Source organism: Marmota monax, unplaced genomic scaffold (assembly GCF_021218885.2).
Source record: "Marmota monax isolate L192 unplaced genomic scaffold, Marmota_monax_Labrador192_F-V1.1 WCK01_AAM20220418_F8-fsc00069, whole genome shotgun sequence".
Classification (NCBI taxonomy): Eukaryota; Metazoa; Chordata; class Mammalia; order Rodentia; family Sciuridae; genus Marmota; species Marmota monax.
Genome location: NW_026695243.1, coordinates 6,815,819 through 6,838,780, shown reverse-complemented (window position 1 = coordinate 6,838,780; position 22,962 = coordinate 6,815,819). Strand labels below are relative to the sequence as shown.

At 41.6% G+C, this 22,962-nt stretch overlaps 2 protein-coding genes across 2 annotated transcripts; both read right to left on the bottom strand.

Annotated features, from left to right (window-relative positions):
* Positions 1–4,912: 4,912 nt before the first annotated feature.
* LOC124101434 (olfactory receptor 13C7-like) lies at positions 4,913–22,962 on the bottom strand. Its single transcript, XM_058578103.1, has 3 exons — positions 22,705–22,962; positions 8,351–8,537; positions 4,913–7,688 (listed from the first exon to the last, which is right to left on the bottom strand). The coding sequence occupies exon 3, from the start codon at positions 6,005–6,007 to the stop codon at positions 5,051–5,053; it is 957 nt and encodes a 318-aa protein (XP_058434086.1). The 5' UTR covers positions 6,008–7,688; positions 8,351–8,537; positions 22,705–22,962; the 3' UTR covers positions 4,913–5,050.
* Positions 14,823–15,890, bottom strand: LOC124101433 (olfactory receptor 13C7-like). Its single transcript, XM_046457446.2, has one exon. It carries the CDS (start codon positions 15,777–15,779, stop codon positions 14,823–14,825), a length of 957 nt encoding a protein of 318 aa, XP_046313402.1. The 5' UTR covers positions 15,780–15,890.

The following is a 22,962-nucleotide window of genomic DNA, read 5'->3' as shown; positions in this document are numbered from 1 at the left end:
CTGAATCAAATGGTGGTTCCATTCCAAGTTTTCTAAGGAATCTCCATACTGCTTTCCATATTGGTTGCACCAATTTGCAGTCCCATGTATGAGGGTGCCTTCTCCCCTGCATCCTCACCAACACTTATTATTGTTTGTATTCTTGGTAAATGTCATTCTGACTGGAGTGAAATGAAATCTTAGAGTAGTTTTGATTTGCATTTCTCTAATTACTAGAGATGTTGAACATTTTTTCATATATTTGTTGATAGAATGTATATCTTCTTCTGAGAACTGTCTGTTCAGCTCCTTAGCCCATTTATTGATTGGGTTGTTTGGTTTTTAGGTGTTAAGTTTTTTGAGTTCTTTATATATCCTAGATATTAGTGCTTTATCTGACATGTGTGTGGTAAAAATTTGCTCCCAAAATATAGGCTCTCTCTTCACCTCAATTGTTTCTTTTGCTGAGAAGAAGCTTTTTAGTTTGAATCCATCTTATTTATTAATTCTTGATTTTTATTTCTTGTGCTTTAGGAGTCTTGGTAAGGAAGCCAGGGCCTGATTCAATGTGATGAAGATTTGGGCCTACTTTTTCCTCTATTAGGCACAGGGTCTCTGGTCTAATTCCTAGGTCCTTGATCCACTTTGAATTGAGTTTTTTGCATGGTGAGAGATACGGGTTTAGTTTCATTTTGCTGCATATGGATTTCCAGTTCTTCCAGCACCATTTGTTGAAGAGTTGGGTGTTAAACCACGACGCAAAGAAAAGACCACTGACTCCAATTTTGAATCAAATTAAAGCAAGCTTGTATTTGTACACTGGAGCTGGCCAGGACCATCTCTCCCAAAAATCCAGGGCTAGAGATCAGTACCCCAGCTCTCTAGGAACACAGTTTTATAGCACAAAAAATTGCAAAGAGGGGTGTCTTGAGAACTTACAGATAACAGGATTTTGACAAGTATAATACAAAGGCAGATAGTAGGTTAATGATCTACATGGCTTAACATTTCAAGGTAGGGAATAAATTTAGATTCCCAACATTAGAATTTATGTGGTGCCACTGAGGTTTCAGAGAGGGCTGTTATTTGGTCAGGGAAAGCCAGGCATGGGTGAGTTCAAGTCAGGAATTCCAAACAAGTTTAGAAATAGCAGTAATTCATAGTAAAACAGAAATTAACTTTTCATGACTTTGTGATGAGATGGCTCCCAATCTTAAAATTTTTGTTCTTCAAATGACAACATAATAAAATGAAAAGAAGACTGAGATATTTATAAATAAAGTGAAAAGTAAAACAATTGGCAAATTATATATGTGTTGAAGGACTTGCATCCAGGATATCTAAAGAACTCATATATGTAGCTTGATAATAAAAAGACAAACCATCAAGTTGAAATATATCAAAAAGGATAGATGCATGAATGGCTAATAAGCACATTGAGAGATGCTTAATATCAGTTGCTATCATGAAAATGCAAACTAAAACTACAATGAGAAACTAGTACATTAAATATAAGAGCTACATCAAAAGGCTGATAACACCACTTGCTGGGGGAGATGTGGAGAAACAGTTATACATTATTTGTGGGAATTTAAAAAGATACAACCACTTTGGAAATCAGTTCATGGGTTTCCTGGAGTTAAACAATTTTTACCATTTGACACACTAATGTCACAAAAGACTGTGTATATAAATGTTTACAGCAACAATATTTATAATAGCCCCAAACTAAGAATAATCCAAATATTCATTAATGGACAAATAGATAAACACAAGGTAATATATCCATACAATGAAATAGTACTTTACAATAAAAAGGACAAATTACTGATACATGTTACCACTGGATGAGTCTCACAAATGTTATGTCAAGAGAGAAAACAAACAAACAAAAAACAGACACAAAAGACTATATATCTATGATTTTAATTATCTGACATTTCTAGAAAAAGCAAATATTTCTAGAAATAAGTAAATTAGTAGTTGCCTAAGGTTAGAGGTGAGTATTGACTGCAAATGGGCATGAGGGAGCTTTTTGAAGTGATGTAAATGTTCTAAATTGGTTGTTGGTGATGATTGTTCAACTATGTACATTTAATAAAAATCTTTGAACTGGGCTGGGGTTGTGGCTCAATGGTAGAGCACTTGCCTAGCATGTGTGAGGCACTAGGTTCAATTCTCAGCACCACATATAAAAAAATAAAATAAAGGTCCATCAACAACTAAAAAATAAAAATCATTGAACTGTGCCTTAATGGGTAAAGGGTAAAATTTAAAGTACTTAAGTCATATCTTGAGAAAGTATAATAGGACTTTTTCTGTGTCCCCCGATGGAGTCAATTTTTCTCTGGGAAAGAGGATCCTTAGATCTGCAAAGCCTGAAGTTGCTGAAAAGAGAAGCACAAATACCCCAACATGTCACTAGAAGTGATGGTAATTGGGGTTACTTTTGTTATTGCTCTAAAGCCATATATTTTACCTATTGGGAACACAGCAGCATGAAACAGTCAAAGATTTAGGGTACAAACTGCATTCTGGGAGAAGATGCCCCATTCTCACAGGGTATTGTCTCTTAACTGGTATCTCAGCTGTGCTTTCAAAAGTCCTTTATGTCACTCTCTTGGGCCAGCAACTTCCGGATGGTACAGTATATAGAAGGATCATCCTGAGCTCTCTTCCATGCCTACTTTGTTAAATGAGTCCTTTGATCTGATGAGATGCTATGTAGGATCCCATGTCATTAGATCAAACCTTCTGTGAACATCTGGATGGTGGTGTTGGCTTAAAGCCCTGAAGAGCGGACAGACAACCCATATTCCAAAGACTATTGATTTCAGTCAAGGTGAATCACTGTCCCTTTCAGAATGGAAACGATGTAAGGCAATCAACTTATCAGCAAGCCACTAATTAGTCTCTTCAAATGAGTGTTGGTCTCTGTTGCTGGAAGTTTAGATGTTTAGCTGCTGAAGTAGCTATATTAACCTTTGTGAGTGAAAGCCCCTGCTGTTTTTTCCATGGTTTTCTGCAACCTTGGCTACTCTGGTCATTGTACTACTGATAGATGTTGGGTGACATCAACTATCTGGTTGTTTATCCAAGGGAGGCTTTGAAGATATACCTAATACAAAGGACAGCTAAGGAGGTGGGATAAGCCAGACTTCCTGTACTGCTGTAAACAGATTATTGCTCTATCCTCTGAGAGAAGGGAACCAGAGCCAGGGAAATGCACAGGTGGGAGGGACCTGAAATATCTAGTACTTCCTCAGGATGACTGTGCCTGAGACTTTTCAAAAGAAAAAGACACATGGAGTTGTGCAGCTTTAAGTTGGGAGGGCAAGGATTTGAATGAAGACTTCCTGGACATGTTTAAATTTGCAGGTGATAGAATCCAGAGAGGATAAGGCCACTGTAGCAGGAAGGGAGTCATGGCTTCCAAGAAGCACTGCATATCGAGTTCAGAATAATTGTTTCAGAACTGATTTCTCTAAGTTCGTAAAGATATTAGATGTATCCTTTTGTTGCCCACCTCCAAGAAATCAACTTAATGTGGTTTTGTAAAAAATAGAATCTAGTAGAAAATTATTGGAATGTACTTTAGAAGCCAAAGTTCAGGAATGTGGACGTGGCCATGACTTTGAAAAAAATAGAAATGAAGAACTGGGAACACACTGAATGCCCCATCATCACTTGGTTTTGCTTTTGTCTCATTCCCCCTGCCCTCTCCTCTTTCTTTCCTCTTACAGTCCACATGTCACACATGAACCCAAGTTTTCATGCTGTGGATCCAGTGACCAATGATAATCTCCAAAAGCCAGCAGAAAGAATCAGATTGGTCTAGATAGTGTCACTGTCACCCAGCATAAACATGAGTGATTTGCCCTGGGCATGAAGAAGAGGAAAGGCTAGAAAAAATGTCCCCCAAAACAGGATTGTGGTTCATAGGCTAGAAATTCACCCCAAAAGGTGCTACAAGATAAATCTGCTGATCCCGTTAAAAGTATAGTATGAAACTTTATCTTCAAGTGTCATAAAACTTCCTTGGAGAAGTTATTTAACTTATTTCATTAAAAATAAAAATGTTCCTTTATTAATTGGGTGGTTACCCTTTGCCAGAAACTGTGATTTGTATTTTTTTTTTACATATGTACACACTAATCCTGACAATGACTCCATGGGGTTGGTTTAATTATTTCCACTTCACAAATCAGGAACCCAAGGAACTATAAGATTAAATAATTCTGCTACATGCTTGAAGTTACACAGGCATTACTCCATGTTCATCTGGCTCCAAAGTCCATAGTCTCAACCAAAAGGATAATTATAAGCACATGTGAGCCATTATTTCCATTGTCCAATCTCAGATCCTGAAGAGAGAGAAAAAACTGAGTTTGACCATCAGGATCTGGATGGTAGCAAAAAAATCCTGGAGGGGAATAAAGAAATTCTGAATATAATCTTAGCATTGTAATGATTTATCTAAATGAAGAAAGCTAGAGGTTGTCTTCTTGGTCCATATTATGTAGAGTTTGACCAGTATTGACAAATTACTTGGAGAATTTGGCTAGGAACAGATGTGCTCTGTGTATGGTAAGAGAAGAAAAGTTACTCAAAATTGGCTTTAAGATATAAAGCAGGAAAGAATTAAAAAGAGAACAATCTGAGCTCCTATAGTCAAAGGGGTTAAATGATGTGATTCAGGATGTGTCTTTCTGTCCATCATTTTCCAAAATAGTCACTTGGCTTTCAGTTTAGACACTAATTTAATGACTTTTTACATTGTCATGTTGCCTACTGTAAAGTAGAATGAACAGAAAACAACATAAATAGTACTTATATGTGCCAACTAGTCTGTACAAGAATAAAAGAGAAGTCTATTTTTTAACAAAGTATTTTATTGCTTACTTATAAAAATAAATTACAATCGTTACTTATCCTTGATTCTAAGTGTAATCATCATTTTCATTCTAAAGAGTTGATATTCAGTCCTCAGTCACAGTTTGGAAAATATTGTGTGGGACCATTGAACAGGTCTATGCTTAGTAGAGATCATTTCCCAGGGGACCTCTCATCTTCACCGAGGGAAGCATTCCTGACTTACCAGTTTCTTTACAGCAATCTTCACATCCTTGTTTCTGAGGCTATAGATGATGGGATTCAACATGGGGGTCAACACTCCATAAAATAGGGAGATGAGTTTGTCTGAAATATCTTGCTTATCTGCTCCCAAGGGGTCCTTTGATTTGGGCTTTGCATACATGAAAAGAATAGTCCCATAGAAAATTACCACCACAGTAAGATGAGCAGAGCAGGTAGAGAAGGCCTTTCGCCGCCCCTCAGCTGAGGGGATCCTCAGGATGGTGGTGAGTATAAAGATATAGGAGACAAGGATGAACAGAACTGGGACCCCCAGGAAGATCACGTTGGCTACTCCCATGCTGATCACATTGATGGAGATGTCGGCACAGGCCAACTTTAGGACTGCCAAGATCTCACAGGTGAAGTGGTTGATGACACTGTCCCCACAGAAGGGCAATTGTACTGCAAGAGAGATCTGCACCAAAGAGTTGGTTCCACCAGCCACCCAGGAGCTGATGGCCATGGGCACATAGGCAGCCTTACTCATGATCACAGAGTATCTAAGGGGGTTGCAGATGGCCACATAGCGATCAAAAGCCATCATGCCCAGGAGCACACACTCTGTGGCCCCCATGGCAAAGGAGAGAAACATCTGCACAGCACAGCCTGAGAAAGAAATGGTTTTCCTGGGAGTGAGGAAACCATCTAAGACCAGAGGAATGGAAGAGGTTGTGTAGCAGATGTCCAGGAAGGACAGGTTCCCCAGGAAGAAGTACATGGGTGTGTGCAGGTGGGAGTCAAGGATGGTCACCAGGATGAGGATGCCATTGCCCAGCAGGATCACCAGGTATGTGAGCAGGATGAGCACAAAGAATGTTTTCTCCAGTCTTGGCTGATCTGACAGCCCCAGCAAGACAAATTCGGTCACAATGGACTGGTTTGCCTCTTCCATTTTAAACGCTCTCTCCCACTCTCAGGAAAACTGAGGATAGTGCACACATGTTTATTGGGATCAGTATGTTTAGAGATGAGGCCCTTTTATAGCTGAGTTGACTAGTAAAGTCACTGTAATGTTGTTAGTAATGCTTTCTCCAGAGCAATGCAGACAATTCTACCGAGCCTTACAGAGGGATTGCTTAAAGGGGTCATTGTGTATAGAATGCACTTTGGTCACTGTAGAACCATGGACCCAGTGTATTAGAGAAAATCAATTACAATGAAATTTTCCTAGAACTTATAGGACCCTTTGAGATGCCAACTTAGATCATCATTCAAAAAATAAAATCCACTATCTACTGAAGTTACCTTCAAAGTTAGGATATATCAGCTGGGTGTGGTGGAGCACATCTATAATTATAGTGACTTGGGTGACTGAAGCAGGAGAATCTCAAGTTCAAGACCATTCTGGACAACTTAGCAAGACCCTGTCTCAAAATTTAAGATAAAAATGGGGCTGGGGATGTGGCTCAAGTGGTAGCGCGCTCGCCTGGCATGCGTGCGGCCCGGGTTCGATCCTCAGCACCACATACAAACAAAGATGTTATGTCTGCCGATAAATAAAAAATAAATAAATATTAAAAATAAATAAATATTAAAAATTATAAAAAAAAATTTAAGATAAATAAATAAATAGAGCTGGGGATGTAGCTCAATGGTAAAAATATTATTGAGTTCAATCCTCTGTGTGTGTGTGTGTGTGTGTGTATCAGAATATATCAGTCAAAGCAGGACAAACATCCCCTGGAAATCTAAGCAACCATGATCTATGAAAAACCTGTAGTCAGTTCAGTAGAGTTAACACACTTGAAGGAAGAAATATGTGCAGCCCTTTATTTGTGTCTATGTGAAAATCATAAAAGAGGAAACTTGAGGATGCTGCATTGTTCCCAAAATGACCAGGGAAGTGGACTCTCCCAGCTAGATCTGCCTGTCCCTGAATTGTCCCTGTAGTACACTTGAGGGCTTCAAGCTGTCACACTCAGAAATGTTGGTCTCTGACATCATCTCACTCACTTCTCTGGTCAAAGTCTATGAATGTTTAATAATTTTCTGATTCAGCTTCACTAGGAATCTTACATGGAGAGAACTTAATGAGCAGAGGCCAGGAAGATTGGGGTCTACTTAGAATCTATATTTGTTACATTGTCCATAGTACTGCAATTTCCCCAGTCTGCTCCAGACCCCTGAAAGAACAGAAATAGAATCCTCATGCCTCTAAGGGTGACTTTTGTAACTTTTTGACTGAACTATGTGTTTTTGGAGATGTTTTCTAAGTTACAACTTCTAAATCAGGTTCTTATATATCTGAATTGACCATTTAAAGCCACTGTAATGCCATTGTCAAGTTTTTTCCACAACAAAGCAAATAATTCTACCCATCCTCACAGAGAGCTTACTTGAAGAAGGTGCCCCATGTAGAGTGTACTTTGTGTCACTACAGAAGCGAGGGCAGAGTACATTAGAAAAAAAAGAGACCTCAAGCCTTGGCTTCTTGGGTCAAAAATGAGGAAACTGAAGTTCAGAGAAGATCACAAGTAGCCAGGACAGGGCCAGGTGGTTCTTCATCTTCTCCCTAGGGATCCTTTCATCACCACTCTGATTCTTGTTCTTCTGTTCGTGCCAGAGTGTTTCCACTGGGGATTAAAGGATGAATTATGAAGTCTCGGTCATTCTTGGTTTCCCTAAGACATTCATGAAAAATAGAGGTATCCCACCTTTCTCCAAGATATCTGTCTAATGTCAGCTGCACACATTGCATCTGTGACTATTGTACTGTCTCTGGTAGAGGAAGACTGGGTAAGTGAAATCAGACACAGTTTGAAGCTATCCTCACGCATTTATCAGCAATCAACTGTAGGCACCAGGCGTATTGGGAGAAAAGAGATCTGTTTTCAGAGATATTAGTACTACTGACTGGAGAATCTAAGACTTGGCTGGAATGTTGCAAAGTAACTTGTCTTGAGAAGGGAAACCTCCCTCTCCGCCACTGTGTGACTACCCTCCATGAAACGCTTCTGCTCTGAACACCTTGAGTTGTGTGGAACACACATCTCCCACGTTTTTTTCAGGCAGCCTTGATTATTAGAAAGCTTGTTCTCACATTGAACAGAAACTTCCTTCTTCTAATGTCATTCCCCATGTGTCCCCTCACTCTATCTTGTCCCCACACTAGACTCCTGGTACATGCCGTCTCCCTGTCCACTATAAAGGACCTTCAGAGAAATGGAAGCTGGGACTAAGTACCCACCTTGGATTCCATTTGTCCTTGCATTCCACCTTTGCTCTTCTCACCTACCTGGAGAAGCTTTGGTGACAGAGAGAACAGGTCTATGTCCATTGTGGAGATAAATCCATGATGCAAAAGTGAGCTCTCTCATATAGAAGGTTTCATGGCAAGAAAGGTGCTCAGGCCTCTGGGATTGGGAAGTGGTTATTTCAACTGCCCACCTCAATCATCCCTGGTCCTGTTCAGTCTTTGGAGGCTAGAAATATACAATAAATTCTGTTTAAGTGTCTTGGAACTGAGCAGTCCCTTCAAATTGCACCATAAGGTAAAGAAAATTTAGGATTGGCAATAGCTGGAGAAGTTCTAGCTCCTCGACTTCTGGGCTTCTTCATGCCCAATGCGAAACAAAAAGAAGGTCAACTCGAGGATCCACTTCCCAGCTTCTCCTGGCAGTCATACCTGGCCTGCATAGCCAGGTACTTTCTGTTCTTTGTCCTTTACTCTGCTCTCCAGAGGTTCTACCAAGGTGCTATGGAGCCATTTAGAGTTCTAGTTGTTTGGGGCCCAATTTTAATCCCAGAAGCAATTTAAAGTTTGGTGAAAGGCCTCACAGGAGTTTAGGGCCTGTGTCCCATATAAACCCAATTAGGGAAGTTTAAGACAGGTCTATGTAAATCTTAACTCTAACTACAGAGGAATGTTTCTTAGAGGAGAAAGTACCCCTCCCCCCCACACACACACCCAGGCTTGCTGGTCTTCTAGGAAATAGATGAAATAACTCAGGTCTGATTGTGTCCTGACCACAATATTGTATCTTTCTGAGGGGGCTCTGCCTTTGTCTTTGCAAAGATAAGTATCAAAACAAGAAGGAGGTTTGCCAAGGCTGAGAGAGAGACTTGGTCATCCAAATGCTCCCTATGTAGCTGGTCTCCCTGAAGTTCCTTAGCACATCTCCAGAGCTGACCAAACCTGGCCTTATCCTTGAAAACAGGAGGAAGAGGGCATGCTCCATGAGCCAGCACCAGTCACTAGAAGGAGAGCAGAAATGACCAGATCATGGCTTCTCACCCCCAAAAGATGAGATGATTGCCTAATGCCCTAAACTTTTATGGGAGACCAAGAGTAGGGAAGAGTCAGAGGAGAACGGTCAGATGCAAGGGCATTATGGAACCCTATCAGAAGAAGACATTATGGGGCATAGGGCCAGATCACAGATAAAGAGAAGGCTGAATTAAGGGCAAAGTTTTACAACTAAGAGAGAGAAACAAACAAAATCAAAACAAGCCGGGTGTGGTGGTGCTTGCCTATAATCCCAACTACATTATGAGGCTGAGGCAGAAGGATCACAAGTTGCAGGCCAGCCTGAGCAACTTAGTGGAGACCCTGTCTCAAAAAAAAAAAAATTTAAAGGGCTGGGGATGTAGCTCCAAGTACATTAGATTATTAGAAAGCTTGTTCTCACATTGAACAGACAATTGTTAAAATCTAGGCAGGAAGACAATTGTTAAAATCTGGGCTTGATCCCCAATAATGCAAAAGAACTAAACAACCAAAAAGATAAAGAAGATGGAAATTGGAGGGTAGTATTTAAAACAGCATAGTAGACTGGGGACTAAAAGAATGTTTTGTCAAAATATCCTCTAGCTATCCCCTTACTCTGTGCCAGGCACTGGGGTGGTTACTGAGGTTGAGATAAACATGTCTTTCCTGTATTGAAGAGTGTGTGGATTAGTGGACATGGAGGGGTTTGACTTTAAGTGGGACAATGATATCAGTAGTGGCTCCATGTTGTTTTTATTTTGCGGGTGGTGGGGGGTAACCAGGGATTGAACTCAGGGGCTCTCTACCACTGAGCCACATCCCCAGTCCTAGTTTGTATTTTATTTAGAGACAGGGTCTCACTGAGTTGCTTACTGTCTTGCTTTTGCTGAAGCTGGCTTTGTACTTGGGATCCTTCTGCCTCAACCTCCTGGGCTGCTGGGATTACAGGCATGCGCCACTGTGCCCAGCAGCTCCATGTTTTGAGAACAATAGAATTGGCTTTAACCAGTATCTCTTTAACTGGCTTCCCAGATTAACTAACTACCCATTCCCTGTGCAAAACGTATGACCCAACACCCAAATCAGGTGGCAGGATTCCCAACACATCTGCTTAGTACTAAAAGAGGTGCTTTTGTTTGTTCTCAGACTGCTCTAGCCAATTGTTAATTTTATAGTTACATTAGTTTAATTTAATTTCTGCAAACTGAGCTAAAAAGAGGGTGGAAAGAGTTATTTTCATGGGAACTAAGGTCGAATGCTTTGTATAAATTTATTAAAGGGAAGTTATTAAAATAAAGTGCTGTCATATCAAATGTCAGGAAGACAATTGTTAAAATCTAGGCAGATTCTGCATGCTGATCCTTTTGAAAAATACTAACTTCCTACTCTACTTTAAGGAAATTAAAAACTGCAGACAACATGCCATGTTATGATTTACTTATGACTCCAACTAGTGGACTTATAAGCAAGAAAAAGCCCTCTCTGCATAAAAGATAGGCAATGAAGTCCAGTTATGTTTAAGCTTAAAATAAAATGTTCAAGGCAGTGGTTCTCAAACTTTAATCTCGTTTTGAGTGGTTCTCAAAATTTAATCCCTTAATATTCTTCAAATATTTCTTTTCTTTTTTTTCTGCCCCTTCTGATATTCCTATTATGCATAAATTACACCTTTTGTAGTTGTCTCATAGTTCTTGGATATACTTGTGTTTTTGCTTTGTTTTGTTTCAGTCATTTCTTTCTTTGCTTTTTAGGTTTGAAATTTTCTGTTGACATACTCTTAAGTTGGGAGATGCTTCCTTAGCCATGTTCCATCTACTACTGATGACCCCATTGAGGTATTATCCACTTCAGTTATAGTGTTTTGGACATCTAGCCTTTCCCCCCTTTTTTTTTTTTTTTAATCCTTAGGATTTCCATCTCTCTGCTTAGATTTTTCTTTTTTTCCCTTGTTGTCAACCTTTTCCTTTAGAGTTCTTAACATATCAATTATAGCTATCTTATAATTCCAATAACCCTGCCATCTCTGAGTCTGGTTCTGAGACTTGGTCTGTCTTCAAACTATACTTTTTGCCTTTTGGCATGTATTGTAAGTCTTTAGCATGTGTTTATAATATATGCTTAAAATAGGCCTTACATGCAGTAAATAGGCCTTAGTGATGTGGTGGTAAGATGTCCAGGGAGGGTAAATGTTTCATAATCCTAAAAACAGGTCTTAGTCTTTTAGGGAGCCTGTGTCTCTGGGCTCTCATCTTCACAAGGGCCTCTCAGTCCTCCCATGTCACTCAGGTAGGACAGGATATTTAGAACTGGCTGGATGGAGTTGGGTCTCTAGTGAAATAGAAATAAACCAGATGCTATGAGAAACATAAAATTAGAACAGAAATCATGTGCCCTGGGGGAGAGTCAAAGCAAAAGGTATGAGTAGCTAGGGAATCTCAAGGAATATTCACTGTGCAAACATTAGGAATTACATGTTCTTACAGGTCATATACCCATCAGTAATAATAACAATAATAACAGTAAGAATGATGGATGTTGTTTTTTAGTTATCTACCATGTGTTGGGCACTGTGCAGATATGCATTCTCTCATTTTAATTTAATGCTGGCAAGAAGCCAATGAAGTAGGTATTTTTATTTACATTACAGAAATGAGGAAATAGGTTCAGAAAGTTTAGTCATTCTACAATGCATACTTACATAAAAACATCAAGTTGTATAACACACACACACACACACACTCACACACACAAAATATTTACTTGTCGATTAAAACAAATTTTTAAAAGATTGCTTGGAGCTGAGTTTGTAGTTCAGTGGTAGAGTGCTTATCTAACACCCTTATGGGAGGCCCTGGGTTCCATCTCTAGCACTGCGAAAAAATAAACAAACAAAAACAAAGTAAAAAGATTGTCTCTTTTAATGTCTCTTTTTGAGTATAAAGCTAAATCATTTCTTCTAAAAAAAAAAAAAAAGAGAGAAAAAAAATGATGAGCTCTAGAGAACGTTTGGGCAGCCCTGAAGCCCCTGGTTGTCATGTACAAGGCCAGCTGCCGCCCACTATTTGCTCACATAAATCAATAAATTCAATCATTTGTTTAAGCTGGCTCAACTTTGGGTTTCTCCTGCTTACAAATAAAAATGATTAATGAATAAAATTGATTAAATATGATCAGTCTCAAGGCCATTATGGCCAGAGAGGACACCAAATGTTATCACAGTAAAGTGGGATGGTATCCATACTTCAGGTCAATGGGGAGTCCATTTGCAGCTTAGATCAAATAAGAAAGGGACAATTTCTGTCAGAAATATTGGACACTACCTTCCCCTTTGGTATAGCATAGAACAAAGGTTACACATTGAAGTAGAGGACTCAAGTATAGAAAAAAAGCTCTGGAGTTGGCCAGGGAGCAAAAAGATCAAGCCTTAGACAGAAGCAGCTCTAGGCAGGTAAGTAGTATTTTGCTAAGACCTGCTTAGTCAGAGATCTTTGATGACACAGAACAGAGAACCTTTCAAGTAATCCTTAACTGGGGCCAGGAGGTGAGACCCAGTTAGTATGGAATTATGGTGTACCTGCTGAGCAGGCTCAGGGGTTGGGAAGTTTCTCTTATAAGTGGATGAAGGGGAGGCAGCAAGCAAGTAGTGAACTTTGAATTGGAGTCTGGTGTCTATCAAAAGCAATTGATAAGTACTGGTATTAAAAGGAGGTAGGACACTCTGCTAATAAAAAGGTCCTGGGTACTAATTATTCCTTTGTGAGAAGGAGATGGACATTGGTATCAAAGTTCTTTGTGCATCTTTGTAATCCTTACAACACCATTTTTCCTTGTTAGACCAGGGGAAACGCACAGAGATCTCACTTATAATGTGTGGACTCAGCTGGTTCTCCCAAAGGTGTTGTCCTTTCCATGGAGACTGGAAACAATCCCTGACGATACCTAGTTGGAGACATCTGTGGCCCATAGACTACCTCAGGCCTTGAGCTAAAATTTGCATGGTCTCTTAGGAAAAAGTTTCAGCCCTCACTTACACCCGCTGCAGAAGTCCATTGGCCACACAAAATGTCCTATCTCTGAGCACCAAGTTGGGGCAAGAGAAAGCTAAAAGGTAATTGGGGAAAGGTACTTTACTGAGTACCTATATGCAAATTACTTTTCTAGGTGACACAGAAAATATTACCTGGAATTATCAAGTCCCTCCTAAGACTGTCCCAAACCTGGGCACTTTTACTTTTGAAGGTCCTAACTCATATCATGTCAAAATGAACTTTTATCTCATTTCAATTTCATGGTAAATTTTAAATGTATTTTTCTATTTATGTTGTTAAAATTGTTTGGCTTACAAGTGACTGAATTTACAATTCTATGCTTTCTCAACAAGTTTTATGAAAACACAGGAATTCTTGCAAAGTGAAATTAACCTAATTTACAGATTGTTTTAAAATAATGATGTATGAATATAAACATTTATTCATTATTAATGAGGCTGAGATAATGTGCCACTTAGTAGACATATAGATAATCACAAGGGTTTTTTTTTTTTAGGATTTTGTTTTGTTTTTTGTAATCAGGTGCCAACATGTTTTCTAGACCGCAAACATCTTTGCCCTTAAAGAAGATGCCATAGAACTGATTACTGCACCCTTTCTCCCTGCTTATTCTCTGTGTAGGAGTTGAAACACTTATAAGTATGAATTAAGATCCATTTATGGAAGTGAAAATTAAAGGAATTTACTTTAGCAAATACTTTTTAGGGCACATTTGTTTCTTTGAACAAAAGCAATTCAGTGAGCTTCTTTCCTTGGGAGTCAGGGTATAGGCCACGCCAGAAAAGGACCCACAGCAATGATATGAATGAAAACCTGCTGTTCACACTTCTGTGCTGAGAACGTTGTTCCCTGTCAGAGGTTGAGCTCCCCAGATGCTGACTCTAATGGGGAAATTGTCCTGCAGAATGTTTACTGGAAGCTCTCTTCAGATCAACATCTACCGGGATGGGCAAAGGAAGCAGGGCTGTGCAGAGGGAGGACATAAGCCACCATGGGGAAGCTCTTGAGCTGGGAGGCAGGATGACTGGGTGAGGTAGTTCTCTTTAGCCCAGAATAACCCCGAATACTTAGCTGAATGCTGTCAGCCACCCACATGCCCAGCAGCTAGGGTAACAAGTTCTTCAGCCCTACGTAGGGATGGGGATCTAGGCAGCACACCACAGCATTCACTACACACTCTTACCATCCAATACTTCTTAAAGTTTAATGTGCATGCAAATCACCTGAAGGATCTTGTTAAAACAAAGATTCCAACTCAGTATGTCTGCAATGGGCCCTAAAATTCTGTATGTCAAATAAGCTTCCACATGATGCTGACATTGCTGGTCCATGGGCCACACTGTGAATGGCGTGGCTGTAAAGGCAGCTTTCCCCTCACTTAGGTTTGCTTTGCATTGAGATTCTCAAGTGAGAGCCATCCAACTCCATGGATCATGAAATATATTCCACCATCACTGGATGAGGCATTTCTGAGATACTAGATCCTTCACAGCGGCCTTCACATCCTTGTTCCTCAGACTGTAGATGATGGGGTTCAGCATGGGGGTCAGAAGTCCATAGAAAAGAGAGATGAGTTTGTCTGTGAGGTCCTGCTTGTCAGCCCCCAGTGGGTCCTTGGACTTGTGCTTTCCATACATGAAGAGAATGGTCCCATAGAAGATGATCACCACAGTAAGGTGGGCAGAGCAGGTAGAGAAGGCCTTTTTCCTTCCCTCAGCTGAGGGAATCTTTAAGATAGTGGTGAGTATGAAGATGTAGGAGACAAAGATGAACAGAACTGGGACCCCCAGGAAGATCACATTGGCCACCCCCATGCTGATCACATTGATGGAGATGTCGGCACAGGCCAACTTTAGGACTGCCAAGATCTCACAGATGAAGTGGTTGATGACATTGTCTCCACAGAAGGGCAATTGTACTGCAAGAGAGATCTGCACCAAAGAGTTGGCTCCACCAGCCACCCAGGAGCTGATGGCCATGGGCACATAGGCAGCCTTACTCATGATCACAGAGTATCTAAGGGGGTTGCAGATGGCCACATAGCGATCAAAAGCCATCATGCCCAGGAGCACACACTCTGTGGCCCCCATGGCAAAGGAGAGAAACATCTGCACAGCACAGCCTGAGAAAGAAATGGTTTTCCTGGGAGTGAGGAAACCATCTAGGACCAGAGGGACTGAGGAGGTTGTGTAGCAGATGTCCAGGAAGGACAGGTTCCCCAGGAAGAAGTACATGGGCGTGCTCAAATGGGTGTCAAGGATGGTCACCAGGATGAGGATGCCATTCCCCAGCAGGATCACCAGGTACATTGACAGGATGAGCACAAAGAATGTTTTCTCTAGTTTTGGGTGGGCAGAGAGGCCAAGCAAGATAAATTCTGTCACAGTAGACTGGTTGGATGCTTCCATTTCAAACTCTCTCTTTCCTCCCTAGGAATATGGAAGGCAGAAAAATACATGTTTTCTGTTTGGCTTGCTTGAGTCAATGCATGGGGATTACAGCATAATGTCTTTATTATTATAGATAAATCTGAGATTCAACTTAAAAAAAAAAAACAAGTTATCTACAAGCCAGGCTATGTAGTAGACTTTGGAAAAGTATACCTTGGAAATTTAATGAAATTTAATAAAATGAAGGACACTTTGTGTAATTGATGATATTAATATAGCTAATGAAATGTCATATATCTACATGTGCTGTCTCCAGCACTTTGTAGGGAAGCAGGGACCTCTGAGTAACTCTTGTGTCTGCTATAAAATTGGAGACCTTGGGCTGTCACATTGAGGTCACAGGGCCCATTCCTCTGGATTTGGTTCCTTCTCACTCAGCAAGTTTCTGTTATAATCTGGCTTCCCACACTATCTTACATGGAGAGAATGTACTAGATCGAAAATACAAAATTGCTTATCTCCCTAACAGTTTTATTTCTGACGTATACTGCACTTCTTTGTGAGTTTAGTTAATGTACATCAGTTCAAATGATCGTGACTCTCTTCTCTATAAAATCTGACCAAATTGAATTTCTGGAACCTATAACATGGAGTCCCCACCAAAGTCTCCAGAAATGTAATCTGGAGAGAAGAATTCCTCCTGTAAGCACATCTGACTGCCTGCATCTTTGCTACTCCAGGTCTTGGCCAGAGAAATAGAATCTTACCTAATTGTTGGAGCCCACTCAAAATTCACAACCCCAGCTTGGGTTAGATGGGGCCTTGAGTCACAACCACATCAAATTTGGAAAGAAATGTCATCCAATGCCATTTGGAGGTTTTGCAGACATGTTCACATGCAAATCTGCTCAACCTCCCAGGACCAAAATCTACACTGGAGACTATCAAAATTCTGCTGCCAGAGAGATTCAGAAAACAAGTGTCATCAGACCTAGGGCACAATGACATGGAGTTGTATCCCTAATAGCTCTCCCAATGATGATTGAAAATACTGATTTCTGGGTCCTTCCTTTACAGATTGCCTTGGCAATCTGTTTTAATTTTGTTTATTTGTTTTATTTATTTTTTAAAATAAAAAGTTCCTATGTACGTCAGATGTACACCAGAAATCACTGACCAATTTCAGTCCCACTCAGTTTCAAGGTAGAGAAACTGAGGACAGGTGAAGGGTTTATACATGGCCCTGAAGAAAGGGGGCTTTTTTTCTAATTGGCAATGATACAATATTCAGAAGAATTTATCTCAAGCTATCAGGGATTAAGAGATGAAGCAGAATCTGAACTTGATAGAATTCTTACATATTAAACCAGACCAGTTCCTACCCACAGTACCAGGGATCCCCTTTCCCTAGGTGAGTTCTCAGCCTCAGCTGAATGTTTTGAACAGTGAAGGCTCCGGGAAAGGTTATTAGGAAACTGGGCTGTCAGAGTTCTTCAGAGATCTGAAATCTGCCTTTTTCCTACTTCTCTCTTTTTCCACTGGGCCTAAGTGTGCCTTCTGGCCTTGTGCAAAACAGACCTGTTCTTTTGTCACAGTTACAGCCTTCAAAGCTCTGGAAATAGTTGTCTTATTGCCTGATCCATCCCTATTCCCAGCCCCCTCCCTGCACCCTTAGCACAAGACCTCTTCTTCCCATCACACCAAATGGTAAAAAGTTGGCCATGGCTAGAAATAGTGTTCTTGTTGCCCGACCCACCCAGCACTCACCCAGCTTGGGGACCAATCCAGGCTGCATCTATTGCTCGCAGGCAAGCAGGCTAATGGAGCTGAGAGGTTGCTGGTTTACTGGTGTCAGGACAAGAAGCTGGCTCTAGTGTTACCTGTCCATCTGGATGTCACCTATCCATAACCTAGGATGCCATACAGAGCACATCTATCAGATCTACCCTGGGAATAACAGGGTGCACCATGATGACATAGTATTTACCCTTTAACTGTTGTCTCACTCCCCAATGTCTCAGAATGACCCCGAGTGTAGAGAGGTCCAAGGTACAGCCACAGCCCCAGAAACCTTGCCTGACCTTGGGACTCAGTAAAACAAGAAGACAAGTCTGAATCTCAAGCCGGAGGCTCAACAAGGAGCCCCAGCCTGGAGGAGGCTGTACCCAGGGCAAGCTGGGCCTGGCATCCTCTTTTCTCTGTGCCCCATGCTGCTCTCCTCAGGGTCCCATAAAGACTCTCTCAGGAACTTAAGGCCAGGTTGCTTTGGGGCTGGAAACTATCCCAGAAGCAATTTAAAGTTTGGTGAGTGATTCAGAAATTAGACATTACCCAATAGACCCAATTAAGCAATGTTGTAAACCTACCAAAGCTCCCCTCTTACTACAAGAAGACTTCAGCTTAGAAAGTTTTCCAGTACAAGGTATTCAGAAATCTCCTGGGCTTTATCACAATGATGAATTCAAAGTGGCTCTGTCACTGATTCATGAAGAGTCTAGAAGGGAAGAAGAGCTGGTCTCAGCTGGTCTCAGGAACTCTGGGGTAGACCCATTCCTCAGCCACCCAAGCATCTTCTCCCCTCCATCCAGTGACCCAGTGACTCACCCATGGCCGTCTCTGTCTCTCACTGCTACTAGCCTTCCCATCATTCCAATCTCCATGCTCCAAACATCTCATATGTACCTAGTACCTGGCACTAGAGAGTTAGTGTAGAAGGTGGACATGATGATCAGAAACGGATCTTTGTCTCTGGAAAACGCCCAGTAGAGTGAAACTATCTGTAAACCAAAGCATGACTGAGAGTGCCACAAAGCTGTTCAGGAGGCTGGGCACAGCAGGGGTATGTGGAACTAGCCCAGGATGAGAATCACAGAGATTGAGGAGACAGTGACCCTAGATCCATTTAGAATTAAGAGGTTATAGGATTTAGAAAGAGATCTAGGACAGGATACACAGGAGACAAAAGAATCAACAATGACTATAATTCCTGCTGGGTTCAGGACTATTATACCCAAACATAGCATCTTGGCATATGGAATGTTTTAAGCTGAATGAATTTGAGAAACAGCTTGGATCTGAAATGTCTCCTAAAGGCCCATCATTAAAGGCATGGTCCCCAACTTGACACTATTGTGAGGTGGTGGCAACTTTAAAATGTGGGGCCCAGTGGTTTGTCTTCTGGTCACTGCACTATGCCCTTGAAGAGGACAGTGGAGCCCCACCTTTTCCTCTTTCTACCTTTCACATCCTGGCCACGATGCTCTGCCACGGGCCCCCAAACAACAGGGTCAACTAACCGTGGATTGAAACCTCCCAAACTGTAAGTCAAAATAGACCACTATATAAGTTGATTGTCCCAGATATTTTGTCACACAGTAATAGAAAGCTGAGTAACAAAAACAACATGTGTAAGAAGGTTTCTGTTATAGTTAGATATGAGGTGTTCCCCAAAGCTCAGGTGTGAGACAATGCAAGAAGGGTCAGAAGGGAAATGATTAGATGATGAGAGTCATACTGCCCTTTGTATACCTGGAGTAAGAGGACATGTTTATCTCCAAAGATCAAAAGGAATCTAAGCACATAGGCCAGGCTGTTTCTCTAGCTTACCATACTTAGCTGCTTCTTTTTTTGCCTTATATTTCACCACTACTTTCTGTTTTTCAAGAAACCTACTATAAAGAATACTCAGGCTGGGCACAATGGTGCACACCTGTCATCCCAGCAATTGGGAGGCTGAGGCAGGAGTATTGCAAGTTTGATACCAGTCCAGGAAACTTAGTGAGATCCTGTCACAAAATAAAAAATAAAAAAGGCCAAGGATGTAGCTCAGTGGCAGAGTGCCACTAGTTCAGCCCCCAGTTACACCCACACACTCATACACACAAGAACTCAGGTTTAACTACTTCTTAGGGTCTTCATTTTTTAAAGGAAGGCTCCTATATTATGTTGAATAAATTTTTATGCTCTTCTCTTATTATTCTCTTTTCTTATAAGGCCCTAACCAATGAACCATAGATGGTTGGGTGCACACCAAGTCCTAAGAACTGGAAGAAAGCTGTGGAGAAGAGAGGTGAACCTGTCTGGCCTGGTGTGAGGGTTAAGGGTAGCTGCCAAGTTGTGACTGACATTTCAGTATGAAGTTTCTGTACATTTACTATGTCCAGCTCTTTTCCTAGAAATAAAGATATAACTAAGAAATAGTTTTATGACTGAAAATTTATGGTCAACTGGTTTATTATATTTGAGATACTGGTGAGACATTAATATTAATAAGAGTTGCCGCAGATGTACACCTGTTTCCCAAATCTTACCTTACTGTATGATCCCAACAACCCTATTAGGTAAGTATGAGGGTACAATAGTGTGATATAATAAAAATATATGCATTTGCTCTTTATACCTAGTTTCTGCCAGAGAGTTCCTAAAACCCTTGTAATTTCCTGAGTGATGGGGAAATGTCTTTTGTTATTCATTATAAGCCTCTTTTCTCCATGCCTGAGTTTATGCTAATGAGGAACACTTGGTGGGCCCACAGGTAGCTTCCGGATGGGGGCTTGTGCCAGAGAAACAGATCATGTGATCAGAGTGCCACAATGTTCAGCCCCACTGACTGAAGAGAGCAGAGCCAGCTGGAGAACAAGTTCAGTCGCCAATGACCAATGATTTAATTGATGTGCCAACTGTTGCAAAAAGTCCCAACCAAAGGTTTTAGGAGAGCTTCCAGGTTGAACACATGGAGGTGCTGGAAGGGTGGAACCCCCAGAGAGGGCACAGAAGTTCCTTGCCCTTTTCTCCATAGCTTGTCCTATGTAGCTCTTTCATTTGGCAATTCTTGAGTTGTCTTCTTCATAAACTGGTAAATGAAAGTAAAGCATTTTCCTGAGTTTTGTGAGCCAGTCTAGCAAATTTTTAAATCTGATGAGGGCATTGTGGGAACATCCCTGCCCATATACCTAGCTGTCAGAAGTATGGTGGCCTGCACTTGTGATTGGCATCTGAAGTGGTGGCAGTTTTAAGAGATTGGGCCTTCAACCTGTGGGATCTGTGTCAATACCAGGTAGTCCGCATGAGAATTAAATCAGTACACCCAGTTGGTGTTCAGAGAGCTGGAGAACTGGAAAAAAATTAAAACCCCACATACTTGGTGTCAGAAGTGTTGTATAAACAATAGAGCCTAGTAGGAGGATACTCTGATTGTGAGCAGGTGGAGGGAGCATCCTACACTGGGCCCTAGCACCTTGCATCCATGATGTCTACCATCTTTGACCTCTGCCCTCTGAATGCCAGGAACTCCCCCTCCATCACATTTGATTTCCTTAAAGGTTGAGGGATGTTGTGGGACCCACAGGAGAACAGTGATAGAGTCGGGCCTCACAGTTGGACAAGTGCTACAAGGTCAGTCAGAAACTAAGTGGCTCCTGTTGGGCCTTTGTGGCAGGGCTTTGGGTACCCCAGCTCTAGGGCCTGCCATTTTGAAGATTCAAACACTCTGGCTTGTGCCTCTTGCTCCAGCTGGAACTAACGACCCTTCACTCTCCTTCCTATATTCAGACTTCAGCTACCATGGATCAGGCTTCAGCTCCCTAATTTCTGTCTTTGTGTTACCCTGTTTTCTCCTCCAGTGCCTTCCTGCCTTTCATCAACTGTCCTTATGTTTTGAGTTCAACCTCCCTGCAAGACAGATCTAAGAGGTTTGGTAGATTAACAGGCCACTTCTTGGTCACTGGACAGCCTGCATGCTGACCGCCCTGTGTGGCCTGGTCACCTGCACCTCATGGTCAGGGTACTTGTGGAACACAACACAGAAACAATGTAAGGAACATTCTCAGAAAGAGATGTGGGTTTTTCAGGTAAGCGAGGCATCCTAGAATGAAGCTGCAAACAGGCAAATATTGTTTGGATAACCTGCATTCAAACATCAGGAATTACACACTTATGCCTCCACTTGGTGCCTGCCTGCATGAAGAGTCTCCCTCCATGAAAAGGCAAAGCTTTGGCACCCTCACTTTACCTGGAGGCAACTGCTGCTCCCTCCTCTTTCCACTCTTCAGGGAAATTCTGTTTTTCTGACCTTGTAGTTTCTGATTATAGTCCTTGTTTTATCTCAAAATGGCGGCAGTTCTCTTCCCTTTCACAGAGGATGTACTGCTTCTCATGACTCCTGACAGAATCTCTAAATCCTCCAAGTGGGGTTGCAATCTTCAGACCAGAGATCTAGTACAAGAGTGGTGTCATGTCCACATGTGTCCTCAGGAAGACACAATAAACACAAGTGTCTCCCCGGGAAACAGGTTCAGACTACTCCCTTGGTGAGCTCTGCTTATCCTTGGCAAATCATATTTACACACATGAGTTTTGACCAATCAAAACCCACTATATCTCTTAACTGTTCTGTCAGCAGGGAGTGGAGTTGGGCAATGTGCTCCATTGGTGAGCCGGTCACACCTCAGATCTTCTCCAGAAAGTCTGGGCTTGGCCTCCATGGCCTTCTACCACAGCCAGGCACTCTCCTGGTCCCCCCTGGCTTCCTGGTTGGGTAGTCATCTTTCACTCTCTCTCCTCTCTCCCTCTCTCCCATAGAGGCTTGTGCCTCTTGCTAAAGGGTGCACTCCCTGAAGGCAGAGGCCTGGGTGTCTGTCCTGCTCTGCATTCTCTGGATTATACTCATTAGCATTTGCTGAATAAAGAAATGTGCCCATTCTATGGACCCATCTCTGTCCTGGGTCACACTCTGGTCAGTGACTTCCCACAAGGTTGAGGAGCACATGCGCAAATGATAGGAAGTTCAAAGTACAGTCACTTAGTTGGATGCCTGGTGAGGATCGAGGAGAACACAGCAAGTGCTAATCCAAGGAGATGAAAATTTAGAGAAAGTAAGACTTTCACTCAGACCCCCTCTAGCCAAACCACTGCATGAGCATAGCTTGGCCAACATAGCACTTACCTGCGGCACAGAAGAAAGAAATTGAGGTTTCTGGATGAATCACATAATCACTGACCAGCAGCAGGCTATTGGACTCTGTTGATGGGATTATAATGTTCAGAGGAAAAGAAGGGAGACAAGAAAAGAAGAGAAGAAGGTAGATGAGAAAGAGGAAGAGAGAGAGGGAGGAAAGAAGGACAGAAAAGAAGGAGGGAGAAAAGGAGTAAAAGAAGCAAGCACCAAACTTCCGCCAGGGCCTTCAGTATAATTGGATCTTGG

Bases quoted from the DNA above. Each gene is read 5' to 3' on its own strand.
- LOC124101434 (XM_058578103.1), bottom strand. From the start codon at position 6,007: ATGGAAGAGGCAAACCAGTCCATTGTGACCGAATTTGTCTTGCTGGGG.
- LOC124101433 (XM_046457446.2), bottom strand. From the start codon at position 15,779: ATGGAAGCATCCAACCAGTCTACTGTGACAGAATTTATCTTGCTTGGC.